Genomic DNA, 19,786 nt, shown 5'->3' with positions numbered 1-19,786 from the left:
ACCCCCCCTAGAAGAGCTGGAGGAGGTGGTGGCTGGGGAGAGAGAGGTCTGGGCATCTATGACCTGGACCCAGTCAAGTATCAGAAAAAGAACAGATGGCTGGATTTTAACATTTCACAGTGAAATATGATTATCTTAACATAGTTATTAATCACAATGATCAAATGGGTAAAATCTGTTTACTGATGCTTTTTAACCATGTCGACCATCTTTAAATCCAGGAAGGAATGCTGCAAGTTAAATGTTTGACCAAAAGCACTCCATGTGAAACGCTTTTCCTCTAGGGACAATTTTGAGAGGCACTTGAAGAACAAAAGGGCTTTTGAATTTAATATTGCAGCTACGGCTGGCTGAGTAGGGCTATGTTAATAATAAAGAACAGAAACAGACACGGGCTCTGGATCATCAGTGAGAAGGAAAAGAAGAGTGTGAGGCACTGAAGTGACTCAAATGACTTGCAAAGTCACAAAAATGTCTTCAGGGACGACTGGTTTTTGGCATTGCTGTGCTTCACTAAAGTAGGAATTCAAGAAGTACTACGCTGATTGGATCTGCCCACAATTTGTACCATTGTCCTTGAGCACACCCATGAACCAGTGCCTGCACTCTGTTCAGCTGGCAGGCTGTAGGACTGGCATGCACATGCCGTCACAGCAGCACATTTTACATACTGCTTAAAAAATATGAATGAAGGGAGCTGTATCTTTAATCTCTGTCCACTGAGTCACATCCTGGACTCCTGTGTTGTCCCCTCCTGCTCTGCATCCTCTCTAAATGGATAATGTCAGCACAAACACACGCACACGCACACACACACACACACACTAAGGTCATACACATTTACGCAATCAGGATGTAATAATAACAGTCACACACTCATCATTAGTATCTGCACACACTCAAGCCCAATGAGTGCAAACACGAAGAGGTGACTCACTGTGGAGACAGCAGCATCCATTCATGACTGCTGACTGGGACACCAGTGCAGCTTCCCACTGAATTCAGTCCTGTCTGTGATAGCAGGTTTTTGCAGGTAGGATGCAGGCTATCACATGAAATGAGTTAAAAAAAAATCTACAGCTACATACTTTCACTTGGCCAGAATATTTTAAATGAACATATTTATATACATCTTTAATTACAGGAGAACATGCATTCTTCATTGTATTATGCAACTGCTTGATTTCATGCTATCTACACCTTTATACACAGATCAACCACAAAAAAAACAGGTTCAAGTAAAGGATTTAATAATGATCCTAATAATTCTTATAATAGTAACGTGCCCAAACAGAGAATTATACTTTTGTAAATAGAGCTATAATTTAAGAATTATACCATTTATAAAAGATATTCCACTATGAACATGAGGTGTGATGAAAAGGTTCTGAGAAGAGGCTCATAAAAATCTGAAAGCTGTCTTGGTTTAAAACTTAGATCTGTCAGTGGAATTCCCATTTTGCCTCCACGATGGGCACTCGATCTCCTCCAGTGTGTCAAAACAGAAACCCTTCTATTTGATTTTTTCTTCATTTTTGGGAAGTTGACAGTATTGCAGCGAGTGAAATCACACCAGGTCCAGGTGTTGAAGACTGTGTTGGTGTAGCCAAAAAAGAAAAACCTATGTTTTCAATGGGCTCTGAGACAGCACGGCGTGGCACACACAACAGTCACAGGTTAAAGAAGAAGTCCATTTTGACAGTGTGAACGTGGGGGTTGAATTCACAGTCCACAAACCCATGAATTAAAAAATATATATATATGACAAGGATGCTCTAGATTTTGTGCCTCATCTGATGTGCTGTCATTGGGCTTGGATACTGTGGACTCTTCAACTTAAACCTGCTCAGTTATAGCAGCGATGAACTCCTTCCACACGAAATTCGTGACAACTTGAAACAAAAGTTTGAGGTTCACACTAAAACTGTAGAATATACAGAGCAGGCAGTCAGAACAGAACCCACAGAAACTATTCTTGTGGATCCATCTTCTCAGAACTGTTTGATCACAAGTGGTATTTCAATCTTCCAAGAACAAGTACCTTTTTTTTTTTCCTCCTTAATTCATCATCCATCTGCAGAATATTCATTTCTCCAGTTTATATGTGATACACAATTACAAATATATACTGCACTCTGTTCGCTGTGTCGTCTCTCAAGACCAATCGCGCAACAACAGGCGGTAGGTACATGTGGATGTGATGATGCAATTGGGACACACGCACACATCAATGGTTACTAACACTTTAGCGTCAAATCTGACCATAAATATAGCAAAATACACGGCCTTCAGATGTCTCATCTTTGGAGATCTGAGCATTAAACATCTCTGCTCTCACTTTGCCTCCTTCCTTTAAATGTAGAAGATAGAGTAAGATAGCGCACCTTTGCTTCTGAAAAACACTTAGGAGCAGCACATGCTACTTTAGAAGGAATGATAAATTTACTTGTTTTCCAGGAACGAGCAATCAATGAAACTGAAATGCTTCACTCATCCAAAAAAACAAAAAAAAAACAACAAAAAAAACACCCCACATCCCATTTCGTGTCCAACCTATAAGCTTAGCTGACAACCAAAAAACCCTTCTGCATTATCTAGAGTTAACCACCTCCTAACCATTAACACAAGATGAGTGCTGTCTCCAAACTGTCGCCTTCCTCATAAGCACACTGTCCAGATGTAATGGTAGATGTTCATATTTCTTCCAATAGGCTAATGGTTTTCTGTGGCCGGCTCCGGCAGGACTGAGTGCATGAGGGAAGTCAAGGAGAGGTAATTGGGAATGTTTCTGCCTACCGCTATTCCCTGTACAGCTTCCCATACATGCTAGTCATCAGGAGAACTCAGATGGGTTTCAACTGACGTGAAATTCAATTCAGTTCAATTCAATTTATATAACCAAATCACAACAACAATGGCCTCGAGGTGCTTTATATATGAAGATATAGACTTCAAAGGGAATAATGTAGTGTAAGAATGGTGTTGGTTACTGAATTAGAAAGCTTCAATAGCAAGTACTGAAGCTCTATAACCAGCAAAGCCAATAAAAGGTTGAATTAACTTTTCCTCAAACAGCCGTAATTTTTTTTTTATTCAAAAACCAGAGTGGTGCTTTTGTTAGTTTTTTAAAATGGGAATTTTTAATCAATTTACTGAGACACCCAGTCGTATGCTGTGCTTAAATACACTGTCAGCACACAGTGAACAAACTACATCTCCCTACTGCTGGCTAAGCAAGTCCATATACAGCGTCATCCTCACGTGATTTGTGTTGTTTTTTCTTTTTTTGCCCTTGCTTTACTTTTTCTCCACATGATACAACTTAACCCATGCAAGAATGATAAAGTTGAACAGTTCCCCAAACACCAAACAGAGGCAAACACTGAACACAATGATGGGTGCGGCACACACGCCTCAGAGAACATATCACTTTTCACTGGTTGTTTGGCTGGAAAACTATAATTATGGTTTCGTACTCAGTGTTGAGCCGATGATGCCACTTCCACAAACTCTAGCAAACGGTGTTTGCCTAATGTCACATGGGCATGTCACTTCTGGAAATTCCCTCAGCAGCTGAACATGTCTGTGGTTCAGTTTCTGTTATTGAATGTGAAAAGTCAGCTTCCTTCCAAGGAAGACAAAAACACAGCTGTTAATTAATGTGTCATCTTTGTCCCCTTTGTTGTTCCATAGATTCAGTTACTACCTCATTGCCTTGAGCTTAATTTAAAGAATAAAATAAAACACTGTTCAGACTGCACATTCACAGTGTAAGAAAACCCCAACAATCATATGACCCCCTAATGAGCAAGCACGTTGGCGACAGTGGGAAGAAAAAACTCCCGTTTGACAGGAAGAAATCTCCAGCAGAACCAGGCTCAGGAAGGAGTGGCCTTGAGTGAGGGCGAGTGTATGCACTAGTGGTTTTTAACCTTTTTGTCTTTAAGCCAAAAGGCAACTAAGATTTCAAGAAACACCTTTTATTCATGTGTGCGCAAAATATTCCCCATTTTATTTTCGGTGCTTTCTTCTAATAGCAGCTCATTTACATTTGCTTTTTTGTTTTTATGAGTATAAAACTCATATTCATAGTCTTTTTAGAAACTGCTGCTCCCGTTTCAGCATAAAATAGGCCACGTTTCTCATAAAAGGCATGTTTGGTTACACGTTAGACTGCATTCCAGTTGAAGCCATAAGAAAGGCAGATTTTATTGGCACAATGGCACAGGGTGAAAACGTCTCTGCATATCAATACAGGATTATAAATCAGGCTCCAGTCTGGGGGGTTTTATTGGTTTTTTTTTTAAGACCGCTTCAACACACCTTTAAGGAACTAAACTCTAAAAATGCTCGATCCTTTAACTCCACTCAATCTTTCTTTAACTCTAAACGGAAAGCCATCCTTAAGGTCGTCTATCACATTTCAGAAAGTTCCCTAAGATATTACACAACTTTTTGACTGAGTAGTATCCTCTGTGACAAACTGAAATCCTCACACTTAAAAAGTGGAACTAAATTTTTATTTTCTGGCAATGTGGCAAAATTTCCTGTGACGATTGGATAGAAATACTTTTCCTGAACACAAAAGAACATTTGCCGTTGCTCTGCTATTATAGAAATAACACACAGCCAATCGTAGCATTGGCATTACTTATGTAAAATATAAAAACAGCTGGCACAACAGGTGCCCCACTGGCTCATGCTCACTATGTCATTACTAAAGGAAACAGTAATGGCCTTTTAAAAATACAACATAAGAATGTAGCACAACCAAAGCCTGCAAAGTGTGTTGCATCATTAGCAGCTACACAGAAACCCTTCACTTGTGCTTGTCCTCTGCTGTGTAGCTTGGCGTTTCCAGGGTGATAAGAAAAGTCTGCAAATCTAATCAAAGTAAAGTCTTTGAGGTTCAGCTCAGTGATACATTATGCAAGAGAGGGGTAGCCGAGTGGACGGCAGGGGTTCACAAGCTGTAGCCAGGAAGGAGAGCAAACTAAAGAGTGAGTAGCATGAGAGGACACCATGCAGTTAGATAAAAATACCAAACCTGTTTAGCAGCAGCAACATGTTCAGCAATTTAGAAACAATGTGCTGGCTTTGAGAAGCCCATTTGACAAGACAAGCACATCGCTTTTCATCTAGATAACAAACAACCAGCAAGTCAAGAGGGGGGAGTTTCAAACTAGATTCCCAGACAAATAACAGAGAGGACAGGGAGAGAAAAAAAGGTAACGTGCACAGAGAAAATGAAAGTGAACAAGTGAGGCTTGAAAGGGAATAGCAGAGCAGACGAGGCAAACACAGAGAGAAAACTCAAAGAGAAACTGAAAACTAAGGTATCACATAACTTCTAGTTTCTTGATGCCATGTCTATGAAACAAAAGGAGTCCTTGGTTGAATCCAGTCTGAGCTCTGCAAGATAACAAAATAAAGCCACAGTCAATAGAAGCACAGACAGCAGAGAAAGAAAAAAAGAAAAAGATGATGCTCAACAAAGATGGCTGACAAACTTGTGGTGGTGACAGCACTGTGCAAAAGCAAAGTCAAGAATTATCAAAAAACGAAGAAGGCTGACAGTTTGCAAGTGAAGGGAAATTTAAAAAAATATTCCATTTATCTAAAGCCTATCCCAGGTACTATAGAGCGAGAGGGCGGGGTACACTCTGGACAGTTTGCCAGAGTCAATCAAACGCAACATAGGAACGCCCTGGCCAGATGGGGGATTCGAACCCAGGACCTTCTTGCTGTGAGGCAACAGTAGAACCATCAGGTTGTGCAGATTCTGGTTGATGGTGGTGCAAAGCTGTTCTTAGTCAGGGGAACAACTTGTCTGTCTACAAATATTCAATATGAATAAATTATTCAATTCAATTTTATTTATACAGTGCGAAATCACAACAACACTTGCCTCAAGGCGCTTTAAATTGTAAGGTAGACCCTACAATAAAACATGCAGAGAAAAAAATCCAACAATCATATGACCCCCTATGAGCAAGAACTTTGGCAACAGTGGGAAGGAAAAACTCCCTTTTAACAGGAAGAAACCTCCGGCAGAACCAGGCTCAGGGAGGGGCGGGGCGGGGCCATCTGCTGCGACTGGCTGGGGTGAGAGAAGGAAGACGGGATGAAAGACGTGCTGTGGAAGAGAGACAGAGATTTTACAGCAAGTAGTCCCCTGTTATGTTAAAAAATGGCTACCAAAATCAGAACAGGTGTTAGTTGTGCCGATTTCCCCAATTGCTGACCAGTGCATGCTCTGCCTCATACACTGCAACAAAGCATTGCCACTTTGTTACTGTGATGTTCAGCCCTAATTTATAAAAGATGAGGGAGGGGGGGACTTCCAATAGGTACAAAAACTATACAACTGCCGCCAAAAAGCACCTTTCACTTCACTCAACTATTCAAAATTCCTGCAGAGGCTGTTCCACAGGATGCCAGATAATCTGCATCCTACTATGCAAAACCCATCAACAAGCAGAAAGGATGTCTTTTCTTCACTGTAGTGCAAGGAAAGCAGACAACACAAAAAAAGAAAGAAAAACTCAAATGAATTAAAAAAAAAAAAAACCTCCACAGGCGAAGAAGAATGGTAAAATCAAGAAGACAACAAGGATGGACACGGGAGAATCTTGATTTGAGGTGGAGTGGAAAACAAAAGGTCAGAGAGAGAGAGAGAGCGAGAGCGAGAGCGAGAGAGATGTTAAGGGAAGAGAGAGTGGGTGAGTTGGTAGAGAAAGTGAGTGGGCAGCAGCCAGGACAGAGTTTGCCTTTCTCTGTGCGTTTTGTGTCCATGAGGGTTAATTTAAGAGTACAGAAGCAAACAGAGAAACAGATTCGTGACAGCAGGTTGGCACAGCTAAACTCCCTGGGCAGCTCAACCGTTGCGAACGCTGCTCTTACATATCAACATGACGGGGATGGAGGGCTAGGGGGGTGAGGGAAAAAATGGCTTCTCATTTGGTCTAATATTCCCCATCTCGTTTCATCCGAAATGAAGTTATTACACAATTTCTCAGTGCTGTCACAAAGCAGGTAATAACTGCAGTTTAATTGACTGCTTTGTCAACGCTTTATGTAAGGTGTGTTGGCGAAAGCTGCACTCCAGTGTGGAGCTGCAGAGCTGTGAATCCTCAGGCTGGAAAAAGGAACCGCTTTCTCACCCTCCCACACCTCCTCCTGCACTCCTACCACCATTTGCTGCTGACCTCTCAGGTCAACCAAGCCCGAGCCTACATTCCTTCAGCTGCCGTCTCTGGGGACGCTTCTTCCTCCACCCTCCTCTTACCACACGTGTTACTTCTGAACTCTTACCAAACAGCCACACACTGTTGTATTTTTATTTCTAAAGCCTCGTGATGCTTTTTGGCGGGCATGTAGGGTTTTAGCAACACGACAACAGGATGAATTGAATTTCGATCCTCTGTAGATACTATAGCACCAAATTTGTTTTACTGGCTCATTTTTATCTTGTTTTTTGTTTTTTTTTGAGCATGGCATCTCCACCTGAGCAAAAAGAGAAACTAAAAAGAGAAAAAAAATTCCATCTTGTTCAAACCTCGGAGGCCATGTTCACATTCAGCTATCACGTCTCGACAGAAAAAAAAAACAAAGGCCATGATCAAATCCAAAACTATATGAGCAGATTAAAGCATATTCGCAGGTGGTTTGAAATCGAATTCAAACCCAATAAGACCAAAAGCAACTCAGCTCAAGCACTCAGATCGAATTTCAAGTGTTTGCTTATTTTTTGGAGTCATTCTCCAGAGGATGCCTGTCTTTCAGGAAGAAGAACAGAGAAAAAAAATATATATATATAGGAGAGTAAAAAACAGCTAACACTAAACTACCATGCATGGGAAGTTAATCCCCCTCAAAATATTAAAGTGAAAAGAAAACCAGCTGAAACAACACTGTGATTTTAGTTCCTGGACAGCTTCTCGAAATGATGCCACACATCAGCAGCATATAATCACTACAAGTGTCGAACCTCTTCAGTATTGCCCACAGTTTCCTACAGTTTATATACCAGATATTACCAATGTTGCAAAAAACCTTTGGGGGGAAAGATCTAAACAGATCACAAGGTGAGCCGAACTTAAACTCTGATCAGATAACTTTGTCTCTAGAGATAATTGCCAGTATTTCAGAGCTTGTTGTGAAGTCAGTGGATATCTGTGGTTTCTAAAAAGCTAATAAAAAGCTTGTTTGTAGTTTACAGTTGAATGTTGGCAAATGCAGTCCCTCTTCAGTTCTCACCCCAACCGGTCGCAGCAGATGGCCCTCCCTGAGACAGGTTCTGCTGGAGGTTTCTTCCTGTTAAAAGGAAGTTTTTCCTTCCCACTGTCGCCTAAGCGCTTGCTCATAGGGGGTCATTTGATTGTTGGGTTTTTCTCTGTATGTATTATTGTAGGGTCTACCTTGCAATATAAAGCGCCTTGAGGCGACTGTTGTTGTAATTTAGCGCTATATAAATAAAACTGAATTGAACTGAATTCTCCACACAATTCATGTATCTGCATTCAACCACAGCCTGGCCAAAAGGACCACAAGCAGACTGCAAACAAGACAGCTTAAGGTACCAAAAACTTTAACTAACCCCGCTGCTAAGGTCTTCCTCAGGAAGACTTGCATCGAGCGTTTAATAGCTAGATACGTAAAGATCCATGAAGTGTACATTGAGAAAAGAACATGGCATTGTTTTTGTTTTTTGAAATATTTAATTTATACTCAGAAATATGCAATCATATTTCATATTTTCATAACAGGCTACTTTGGACAGAAAAAACACTGAGCGGTTTACGGAGTTCAACAACAGATGCATCTTCCTGCTCAATGAGCTGAACATTATAACCTTCTTGAAAGCAGGATTTATTGCTCCTTTCATGACAGACTGCTGTATTAGCTTCGCTGGCTTTAGCAGGTAAAGTGAGCGTGTCTGTCAGAGACTTCTTTCAGCTAACTCACCAACAAAAGCAGTGGTGCCAATTTGTCAGCCATAATCCAATATCAGCACATATCAGCAGCATTCATTAGAAATATTGGCCGGGGGATTAGATTTCATCCTGAAGGGGGGAAAAAAAGCCTTTTGTGATTTAGTCAGCGTGGATCTTTATGTTTGTAAAAAGCTGAAATAAAATCTGTTAGATCAAATGCATGTTAGATTACCATTACGGTGATCCATGTCAGTGAATGGCACAGCATTGTCTAAACACTGGAAACGCAGTCAGTCACTAAGATGAGATTTCCTGCTGTCATGGTGAGCACTGCTTTGTTGCTTCTTTGCTTTTTCTGTCCAAACAGAGAAAGTTTCTCTACGCTTATACTCCATCTCTTTTGCTATTTAGAAAATAAAAAATTCTTCTTTGGGAGACTTTTACTTTGGAGGAGTGTCATGTGCTCCAATGACTTCCCAATTTTTGGAGGACAAAAGCACCAAGGAGGCTCTGGGAAAAGGACAACAGCTGCTGCTGGCATGAACGAATAAATGTATACACACATATAAACTTAGAACAGCTGAGTGTACAAAAACACATTTAAAAAAAAAAAAGAAATAGATGCATTAAGTATGAATTACTGTCAAGAGCATGTGGGCGTTTTGTTGGCATACTGCATATAAGAAGTATAAAGGAGCTGGAAAATGTATGTTTTTTTAAATAAACTCATATAATATCTTAATATGTGTTCTCTGCTGATTGATACTGGATTATTACAGCTATATGTTGTCCATATTTCTCCAATATGAAAATCTGAGAAAGATGCGTAATTTAGAAATGATGACAAAACAGAGTTTAGCTAGCAGGGAAGCTCAGACCATCACTTTTAATACTTTTCAGTACTGTCTGCAGGACACAGAGTAACCCCACAGCTGGGCAGACAGTGGTGACCTGTTAGATACAAGTCTAAAAATTAAACCGGCCCATCCCATCCATTAGCCAGAGACCAAAAATGGACAGTTTTCCACTGACTGGCCAATCGGTCTCATAATTACGAGTTGATCCGCTATAACTCTGTACTGCAGCTATTGCATCACCGCAGACTACAAGAACTGTGGCAGTTCATCATGCTGCTAACTCTGCAGGCAGGAATCTCCCAGTGTGGCATCTGCTGTTTATTTGTTTTCAGAGCTCTGAGATGCACACACAGACCGAGTTATTTCCCATTTCTCCCTTTTTTGCTTACAGAAATTTCAGTAAAAGTAAATATGGTTAAACATTTATTAGCAACAACTTGAAAAAGATCTAACATTTTGGAGGCCTACACACATCACAGCCTTACACAGGCACGGAGAAAGCTGTAGACCAAGTGGGATACACTGCGAGTCATTTTCAGTTGGGTTTTATTTGCATAAAAAAAAAAAAAAGTAAAGTAAGTCTGAACACTTTGAGTAAAACTGGAAGAAGGTCCTGTAAGCTGACGTAGTTGTGAGAAAGTGTCCAAGTCATTAAAGGTTGGTGTAATTTAATTAACACACATTAAAAAAAAAAAAACTATCTAAGAAAAGTAGGAATAATAAATATGCATGATGTCAACTGTAGTTCTTAGGAAGGAAATCTGAATCAGCACCTCAGGAAAAAGAAAATCCAGACTCGGTTTTCTGAGACACTGAATGAGTCAAAGAGAACTTCAAACAGCCTCTAACCTGTCGCTTTCACATGTAACGTCAGACTGAGCCCATGTGACAACAGAGCAGTAGATAGTCCACAGATTTCACAATAGCAAGGGGTTATTAGGTGTGTGCTCCCTCCTGTATCGTCTACCCCAGTACTGACACGGAGTTGCCTGTTTTGTACAACGTGTAAGAAACTTCAAACCCGATTCTTCCACTGGTGTCTGAAATGTATGAAAACAGCTTTGCATGCTCTAAATTAGACCCAGGAACATTAAATTAGGAGTTACTGTTAACACAACAGCTGAACATCTTCTCATCAGTGTTGTGCACAGTGAAATGTTTTTGTCTGAAAACTCTCATGACGAACAAGCTGATGTTTAAGTTCCCAGAGCTTTAAGCAAAGATCAGTCAAATCAATACCAGAGTACCAGGAGGTGGTGGAGGAGTCATCAGTCTAATATTCAAAGAGTTTACTGAGAGGTTATTGCTTATTGAAAGGTAGGTGATTGTTCAGTTCAAAGAACAGAAAAGTGGTTTAATTGATGCCAAAAATCAGTCAGTGATGGTATTATTTTAATTTATTTTGATTCATTATCTAACTCAATCCTGAACAGAAGTGGTGTGAATCTGTGTCTTTGGTCACAGCATCGGTTAAAGACTCACCCTGGGCTGCCAGTTTTCATACTGCTTCTGCAGGTTGGCCCCGATGGTCTCCAGGGCCTTCTGTGGACTCATCGACAGAGGATCTAGGAAGCAAACACAAGAGTGTAAACACACTGCAATTAACACAGACACACATACAGACGCACACACGGCAAAGAAAATAGCCATAACTGAGCAAAACCACACAAGTCGATGTAGAACTAACAAACCAGCCATATAATTACTGCTTTAACATTTAGTGATTAAGAATTCAGCCACGCCACGAGTACAAAGAGAAGTTGTTTGTTTCAGCATCAAAGGGACATTTCTTATTAAATCTGAAGCGGGGTATGGAAAAATAGCAGCAGCCGCTAAGGTTGAAATATTGATGAGAGTAAATCAATATGGCATGAAGAAAAGCAGAATATAGATAAAGGACGGATCAAATTCTGCTCAGCGGGGAAAAAAAGATGTATTAGTAGGTTTTCAGGGGATAGTGATATGCAGAGAATGAAATCATTATTGTTCTGATCAATGAGGACTATTCACATTAGATTACAACACAACAATGCCCGCATTATTTTACACTATGTCTAATGTACATAATACATTTACAAATCATATAATATTTTGTTTAGAAATGACACAAAAATAAGAGAATTTGACTATTCAGATTTGAATATTTGAAATGTATTGATCATAAAATCCTTTTCCTTCAATGTTTGCACTTTGAATGTGTCTTTAATGACTTAAATATTAGCAACATGCTAACAGGAGAAACTCCTCTGGTTTAAAAACAAAGATCAACTGTATTAAAGTCTAAGGGGAAAAGACCCCTGCACTTATTTGAATACTTCCATTAAGACTTTATGGTCTCAGTCACTACTTTTAAACATTATTTAATAGAACATAAACTTCATTTTGTAACTTGTGGTCCCGTTAGAGCAAAAAAAAAAAAAAATTAAAAAAAAGAAAGAAAGAAAAAAAGAAAGAAAGGAAAGAAAACATGGTCTGTTTTAGCATGTGGCTACTTAGAGATGGACAAGTTAGTGCCGCATTAGCGCACATCGTCCCCAGATTCTCGTCTAGAACCACCGTTCGCTTGTCACATCCGGTTTTAATGCACTAACAGGGCGACATCATAAACGCTCAGCTCATCACTAACCAGTTATTACGTGCTCTATGGTTACAAGGCCTTGCTCTCTCATCTCGGGTTCAATCCCATCTGTGTCTACTTGGTGAGTGCTCAGTAATATCGTCTCTGAACTTGATGAACATGCATCTTGCAACATAACGCTTCTGTTTATACTGCATACACTGGCATTGCAATTTCCTGCTATGGTGCAAAGTGAAAGGCAGTTTCCACAAAACCACACACACACCAGTGAAACAAAAAGCAGATGTGAGGTTTTTGTTTTGTTCCCCTCCTCCCAATCTGCGTGTGGCTCAAGCATCCATGAGAGATGAACACTAAGGTGCATTTTAGGACGTCATCCCAGCCTTTAACACTTCATACACCCAAATGGCTTCTCACAAGCCGAGTGGCAGGTCTATAGAGCGACAGCGTCCTCAGAAGCCACTGAAAAACTTTCAGAAACTTTAAGAGCTGTGTTTCCACTTTAATGTGCTTGCCTGACTCCTAACAGTCAGTGAATCCCAGGAGAGCTAAACAATGTTTTTTGAGGTTCCCATTCAATGGAGACGGTTGTGTTTTTGTTCTATGTCACATTATGTGGTTCCGGTGAGGGCAGACTGCTTCATGACAGAGACCTTATGAATTTAGCTCCCACGGGAAAGCTGGAGAATATCCCTGAAGTGAAAGTTCAAGTTTTAGTGTCATGTAAAAGTCACGGTGCTCAGTAGTGCTGAACACCATAACACTGCCTTGCTCTTTGAACCAAAATTATTTTTCACCTAAAAAAGGAAGAAGCTGTTTTTCGATCCCTTTGATCACTGCGTGTACAGTAATGATAGCAACAACACGACTAAATGGCAACATGACACAATACAGAAATAACTGTATGACTTTAACATTCTATTTTAACCATGTAACCTCATGACAGTCTGTTACCAAACCAAGAAAAAATAAAATGAGCAAAGCAGTTGTGATTCATCCTGAAGGCGAATGTTTGTAGTGGCTTTCACAGCAGACCTGCGTATAACCTCGCACTAGCATGGATGATTTTTGACAATCGAGATTCACGTACAGGACAATTCATGAAGTGTGTTCTTTGCATAGTAACTAGTCCAGCTAGTACAGGACCAACACAGAAAAATAACTACTAGCCAGTATATTATATTGATACCTGTCGTAAATATTGTAATATTGTCGTTTTCAATAATCCAGAAAACTGGCTGAAGCCAGATGTAAACAGTACACAGTTAAAAATGAAATCACAACTGTTGAGAAACTGATCGATGTGTCCGTGCATGTCTTGGTTTTTGTTTGTTTTTTGTTTTCTTGACCATTATGCCACTGATGAAGTGCAGAGAGGCTATACTGGATATAGGGAGAACACAACACCTTAGGGAGGGCAGTGTTTCTAAAAACAATAACAAAAGCTCAACTTATAAAACAAAACGGTATTTTCTGATTTTTTTCGCGCCACGTTGTAAAGCACTATCAAACCCCTCCAAACACAACTCTGCAAGAGTGTTGCATTGCTCGAATTTTGTAAGCGAAGAGCAAGCTTCAGCCTGTCTGCAGCTTCAAATCACAAAAACCTGCAGCTTTGACATGAAGCGAGGACAGAGGCTGAGGCAGCCACAGTCGCGATGCAACTTTTTTAGCAGTTTTAATAAAATGGCACGTGTAAAACCAACTGCAACCATGTCAGCTTACCAATTTGAATAACTTTCACAGGTCTTCACCTCAGTGCTCGGCAGCTCTCTAAAACGTGTTCTTGAGAGAAAACGCTCCAGATATTTTGTACTGAAAACTAATATTTTTCTCCATATCTCTCCTCTCAATTTTATGACATTTCTCTACTGTCCGCTCTTTTCTCTCCACACATTTCCCTTCAGATGTCTTCTAAGGTAACCCTTGTTACTGTCATATTTCAGGCCTGCTTCCAGAATAAGATGACTGGGTGCACATCAAAAGTTAGTGAGGCCGATCAGCTTACTATGGATAGTCCTGGAAAACGCCAGAAGATATTCTAATGGGTGTCACACCACATGTGTTATAATAAACTGAGGTGTAAACACTCGGCATTAAGGGTACAGAGGTGGTCGTAAAATATCATCTTTATGAGCAGAAAAATCACAGCTGCACTAATTAATTAAATTTAAAAGCACTTATAATAATTTATCTGTAGCAAATCTGGATAACGCAACAATCCCTGTAAAGAGATAATGAATGCATTAGTGTGTGTATGATACCCGCTTGTTCACATTTTAGTTTTTGATGCATATTATCTAAAGTGTGTCCAAAAATCATTGACAGCGTTCACACTCAGGAAAACAAATGCCTGAGAAAAATCTGTTTATTTTCACACCAACAAGAGAAGAAGGGCAGTGTGAGAGGCTTTAGTTAAATACATACGTGTCATTTAAGCTCAATAAATCTCATTATGAGCATTTCTTTATTTTGTATCTGAGTCTCTTATTTGTTTGGTGTCTGCGTGGACTCACCTATCCAGCACTCCAGTCTGGCACAGGGGGAGGTCTTGACCACATCGGGTGGGTCCACTCCCACGTTGAGGCACAACACCAACGCCACGCTCACAGTCTTCATCTGGGGGGCAGACACAGAACACAATTCAATCCTCACACGGCTCATCAATGCACAAATCAAAACAGGCTGGTGGATTATTTTTAACACCATTAAATCTTTATTCATGAGAGAAAATGCCACGAGCACGCAGACTTGTATTCAAGTACATCCTGGGAGTTTTATTCCGGTACACCACAATCTGCTGCTGCTGGCCACTGAAGCTCCACTGGAGCGGTGAGGGTCAAGTGTCTCACCCAGGGGGAACCTAACAGCAGTTACTGAGAAAAGAGACATACTCTTTCCTTTGGCACTCTCTGCATCTGGTCCAGAAATTCTCAAGTCTGAAGCTAATGTTGGTGGCACACCTTTAAGGAATCTAACCTGCGACCTCAGAGGTGTGTCAGCACACAGGTCACACTTCAGGCATGAATTTTGAACACTATATATATTTAGTGTAAGAGAGAACACAGTAGAGCCCACTACTGGGTGCTGTTACAGGGTGAAACTACTGCCCCGCTTTGCCTATAAATACAGTATATAACTGATAGTACCCCAACTATTATCTTCTCCATCGATTCTATTTTCTGTAGTTTTCCATTTTATTATTTATTTTATTATTTGTATTATTGCAGAAAGAGGGTGAGTCATGTGATTGCATGCTGATTGTAAATGCATATTTTGTTTTGCTGTTGTTTTTTTTTGCAAAACAAAATATGCATTGGACATGTTTATAAATCCCAATAAAAGTACAATTTCTCACTGAGCATTGGCCTGTAGTAGAACAAATACATTAAAATAAGCCAGAAGACTTACATCAAAGAAACTGACACCACCACTGGTAGGGAACACCAAAAAAAAGAAAGAAAAGAAAACGGGGAACAAAAACAAACAGGCCGCCAAAGCAGAACAACCATGAGCCATGGGTTATGTGGCAGGACCTGACACATCAGCTTGATCAGGCAGGAGATGCTTCCAACAAGGCAAATTAAACATTTCACCAGCAGTAGGCCGTCACTCGTTCCTCCCTATCAGTACCTCAGAGTGCCTTTTGTGTGCCACAGCAGACATCAAGCTTTGTGACATCCTGTGGTTTGATCCTGTAGCTCTAATGAGTTTGAATGAAGACAGTGACACAAAGAGTTGACCTCAAAGGATTCTGACAGATAAAGACAGAATGATCAGCAGCCTAAACTCTTATAAATGCCCCCCAAAAAACTATATCACCGCAATCTGACACCAGACAAAATGTATGCAGCTGCACAAGAAGAATAATTATTTTACTGACTATTACCAAAGCTTTAATGAGCGAAACAAAATATTTTTCACAACTGCAAATATAAAAACATTTTAAATGGTGCTAAATCAGTACAAATGACAAAATGTGACATTTGCACAGAGCTGAAGAATAACAAAAACTGCACAGCGGCATAAGTGACGAGCTATCGGCCACACAGCTCAAACTGTATTCTTACAATTAATATTACAGCACCAGGTTTAAAATAAAATATTCAACTCGCTCCTGTACAATTGTGTTTATTTTGGGGGAAGTAAGATAAAATTCTCCTTTCAGTCATTATTCTGGTAAATTTGAGACAAAACAAACCGATTTTTGTACCACTCAGTGTGGCCTACATTTCTTAAAGTAAAAGTAGGAACCTTTTTTTTTTTTCCACAAGCGAGTCACCCATTAGTTCCCAGAATTCATATTTAAACTTTAAAAATTATACTGTATACATTATTTATATTTTACCTTGTTAAATCAATAATTTCCCACCATCTAAGTCTTGTGGCTTGTAAACACAGCTATGTGAGAACTTATCTTTTCACGTTTTGCATTTAAAATGCAAGAAGCGTCTCTAGAGCACATTGTAGTGGCTAATTATTCTTTGAGTTTTATTTTCTAGTTCAGTCTCAAGATTTCTGCTCCACAAGCCGACCTGCTTCCGTCACTGAAACCGCCCAGCAGGTCAAGTGTTTGTTGATGGTTTTGCTTGACCTGCGTCGAGTCACGGTTTCATCATCACGGCGCGGCCGGGGGTTTCGCTCTGAAACAGACGGCGCTTGAACTTCGTAAGGCCCTGTGTGTCATCTTGGCTCCAATTACCTGGAGGTTAGCTACCTGCAGGGTTCCCTCACAGCAGCTCTCTGCCTGAAATCAGGTCAAACTGTGTGAAGTTTAGTGGTTGCAAAGCTTTGATGTCCGCGACCACTTTTTTATTAATTATGTGATCAGTTGTGCGAAAGAGAAAGTTTGTCTCCTGTTTACTCTTCAATTCTTTTCATAAGACTTTAATTCTTTATGTTTTACCACTGTTTTCCAATTGATGACAGCTGACTACTACTACTTTCTCTACAGATTTATTAAGGCTTATTTGTGATTTAGCATCCAATAACCCGGCTAAAGCCAAATGTTTTCGCTTTTTTATGTTTCCTAAATCTTCTTTATTAACATGAAAAACAGCAGATTATATTTCTCAGTATATATTTTCTGTGGTTGTTTAACTGTGTCTGTTCTGTAAATTAATGCAGTGAAAAAGTCACTTGTTCATAAATGATTAAACTAGTGATAAAACTCTACTAGGTTTACAAGGAGCCATTGATGGATTGCAGCCACACAGCATTATCGCTGCAGGCTAAATCCAGAAAATTCACCAGGATTACTGAGGGGGGCTCGATGACGGGCCAGCTAGCATCCCAGTGTGGGAGTTTTCCCCTCATAGCCCAGAGGTCTGCTGGATTTTTTTCCACACTTTATTTATAACAGTTCCTAATGCGTAAACTACAGTTTTCTGACAGCTTTGAGTTGGAGTAAAATTGAGATAAACAGTGGAAAGTCCAATTGGAAGCTCAAAAAGCATGTGGCAAAGGAAACATGTGGCATGTATGTGCATCAGTGTTTTTGTAGTGATGTAGTGTCTTGTGAGTTTCTACAGGGTTAGAAAATTCTAGTTTAGTGCATAACTATGTACACAATTACAGAGGTACGATTGTTAATTGCCAGACAGACATATTATCGGCACAGTTCCATCAGAGTGTTCATCACTGTCAATAGTAATGGTTTAAGACGTGCCGCTATGTGCATTACTGTGCTGCTTTAACATTGACATTCTTTGTGGTGCAATAAGAGGGTTAAAACCTCAGCCCAGCTTTGTGCAAGTTATTTTTTCCTTTTTCCTTTCCTTTTTACGACCCTTTTTGGCGTGGGTCTGAAAGGGATTTTCTCGTTTGTTACTGGTTCATGTGAAGCATGGCCTGCAATCGAAATCCTATAATTTCCTTGGTTTGGACAGATATGCAGTGACATGACAGATTTTATGTACTGTGTCTCCACATTCAGACCTCGAACAAATGGGATGCCCTACGGTAAAAGTCATTCGTGTTGATTTTCCTCAGCTTAGGCAGTGGGACACTTGTTTATGTGCACTGAATGGCATTACTGAGGGACTGCGTGCTCACGTACAACACCATGTAGGGTCAGCGCGATATTTCTAAGTCACCTTTGACAGCAAGTGATAAGATACCATCTCTGTCTGTACATAACCGAGCAGGGTTAAGAGAGCTGTTGTGAAAGTAATTAAGGTGCCCTGTGCGTTCCCACTGGCAGAACAAAACACTGTTGTGATAGTGGGACTCAGCAGGACAAGCTCAACAGGTACGCTCCTCCTTACACACAGATGAGCTCCGTTTCGCTTCACTTCACTCATTTTTACCCGATGTCCTCAACCCACACTAGGTCCCACAAATGGGAAGTGATATAGAAGTTTTCTGCTTGGCTACACAACAGTATTCACACAGTAGTCATCCAGTTGCTGTGCAGAACTAAACTAAGATGACAGCTCCATTACAGACATTGCATTGCTCACAGTGGTGTGACATTCCCTGACACTGAAAATAAGACTGGAAGGATTTAAACCTAATGAGGTCAAATCAATGAAATTAACAACAAAAAAAATCAAGTTTGTCTCTTTACATGAATGCAGCTCAGCTTTTAGACTTCACTTATGCAGGCAAGCCAGATATTAGAGACAAACAATCTCCTTGATCTTACTTTGACAGTCACTTGTAGCTTGTTCACAGACCATTTATTTCCAGCTTGGCTTTTCCCGTCCAGCAGGCTTGTTGGCCAGGTTTCGACTGTGGCACTCACTGATATCGTTCAGCTGCTTCTCCAAAAAAAATGAGCTACACGCATGATTAAAGGTACTCCAACGTCACTGTACTGTAGTGGTGCTAGTGAGTACTTGGCAAATTAAAGTACTTGGAGAGTCCAAAGCTGAAAAGTTCTTGTGTGCATTTATAAATGCATCTTTAAATCCAATGATATCTCATCAAAGGGGCTTAAAGTATTCCATTACCTCCCTTGTCACCACATCTAGACCATGGTGTGGTTTCTTGGGATGCACTCTATAAAGATTTTTTACGTCCTTCATCTTTCAAAGAAGGATGGTGGCTTTCCTTCAAGTGTAATGTCCCCTGACACACAGCTCAGGACTCAAATTGCAGAAAAGTCAATGAAAACTCGGGCATTTGGAAAGCTATACATTTATTATGTCGGGTTTCCGATTATCTTGTCCAAACCTTCATATCTTTTCATCTAAATCACTTAAAGATAAGTAGCATGCAGTTATTTCTTCTGCTGGGAGTAATTTTACTCTGTTAGCACAACAAAAAACTGATCTCCTTATGTGATACACAAGTGCATCTGCCATTTGAATAAATACAGACAACTAAAAGCGGCTGGAGTCCGACTGCCAAAACAAGGTGATTTATCAGCTAATGTGCAGCAAGTGTAGGTATTCTCTGTCAGTCCTGCAAAA

At 40.2% G+C, this 19,786-nt stretch overlaps 1 protein-coding gene across 5 annotated transcripts in view; it reads right to left on the bottom strand.

The window, feature by feature from the left end:
• rptor (regulatory associated protein of MTOR, complex 1) overlaps nucleotides 1-19,786 on the bottom strand; it is a 191,555-nt gene that overhangs the window by 156,864 nt on the left and 14,905 nt on the right. For all 5 annotated transcript variants that reach the window (XM_063476950.1, XM_063476949.1, XM_063476951.1 and 2 more), the window contains 2 exons: nucleotides 14,888-14,990; nucleotides 11,276-11,358 (listed from right to left, as the gene is read on the bottom strand). In XM_063476950.1, coding sequence (XP_063333020.1) covers nucleotides 11,276-11,358; nucleotides 14,888-14,990 — 186 coding nt within the window. The remainder of the gene's footprint in view (nucleotides 1-11,275; nucleotides 11,359-14,887; nucleotides 14,991-19,786) is intronic.

The sequence above is a fragment of the Pelmatolapia mariae genome, linkage group LG6, assembly GCF_036321145.2.
Source record: "Pelmatolapia mariae isolate MD_Pm_ZW linkage group LG6, Pm_UMD_F_2, whole genome shotgun sequence".
Lineage (NCBI taxonomy): Eukaryota > Metazoa > Chordata > Actinopteri > Cichliformes > Cichlidae > Pelmatolapia > Pelmatolapia mariae.
The sequence above is the reverse complement of the archived record's forward strand: the minus strand, read 5'-3'. Positions and strand labels throughout refer to the sequence as shown.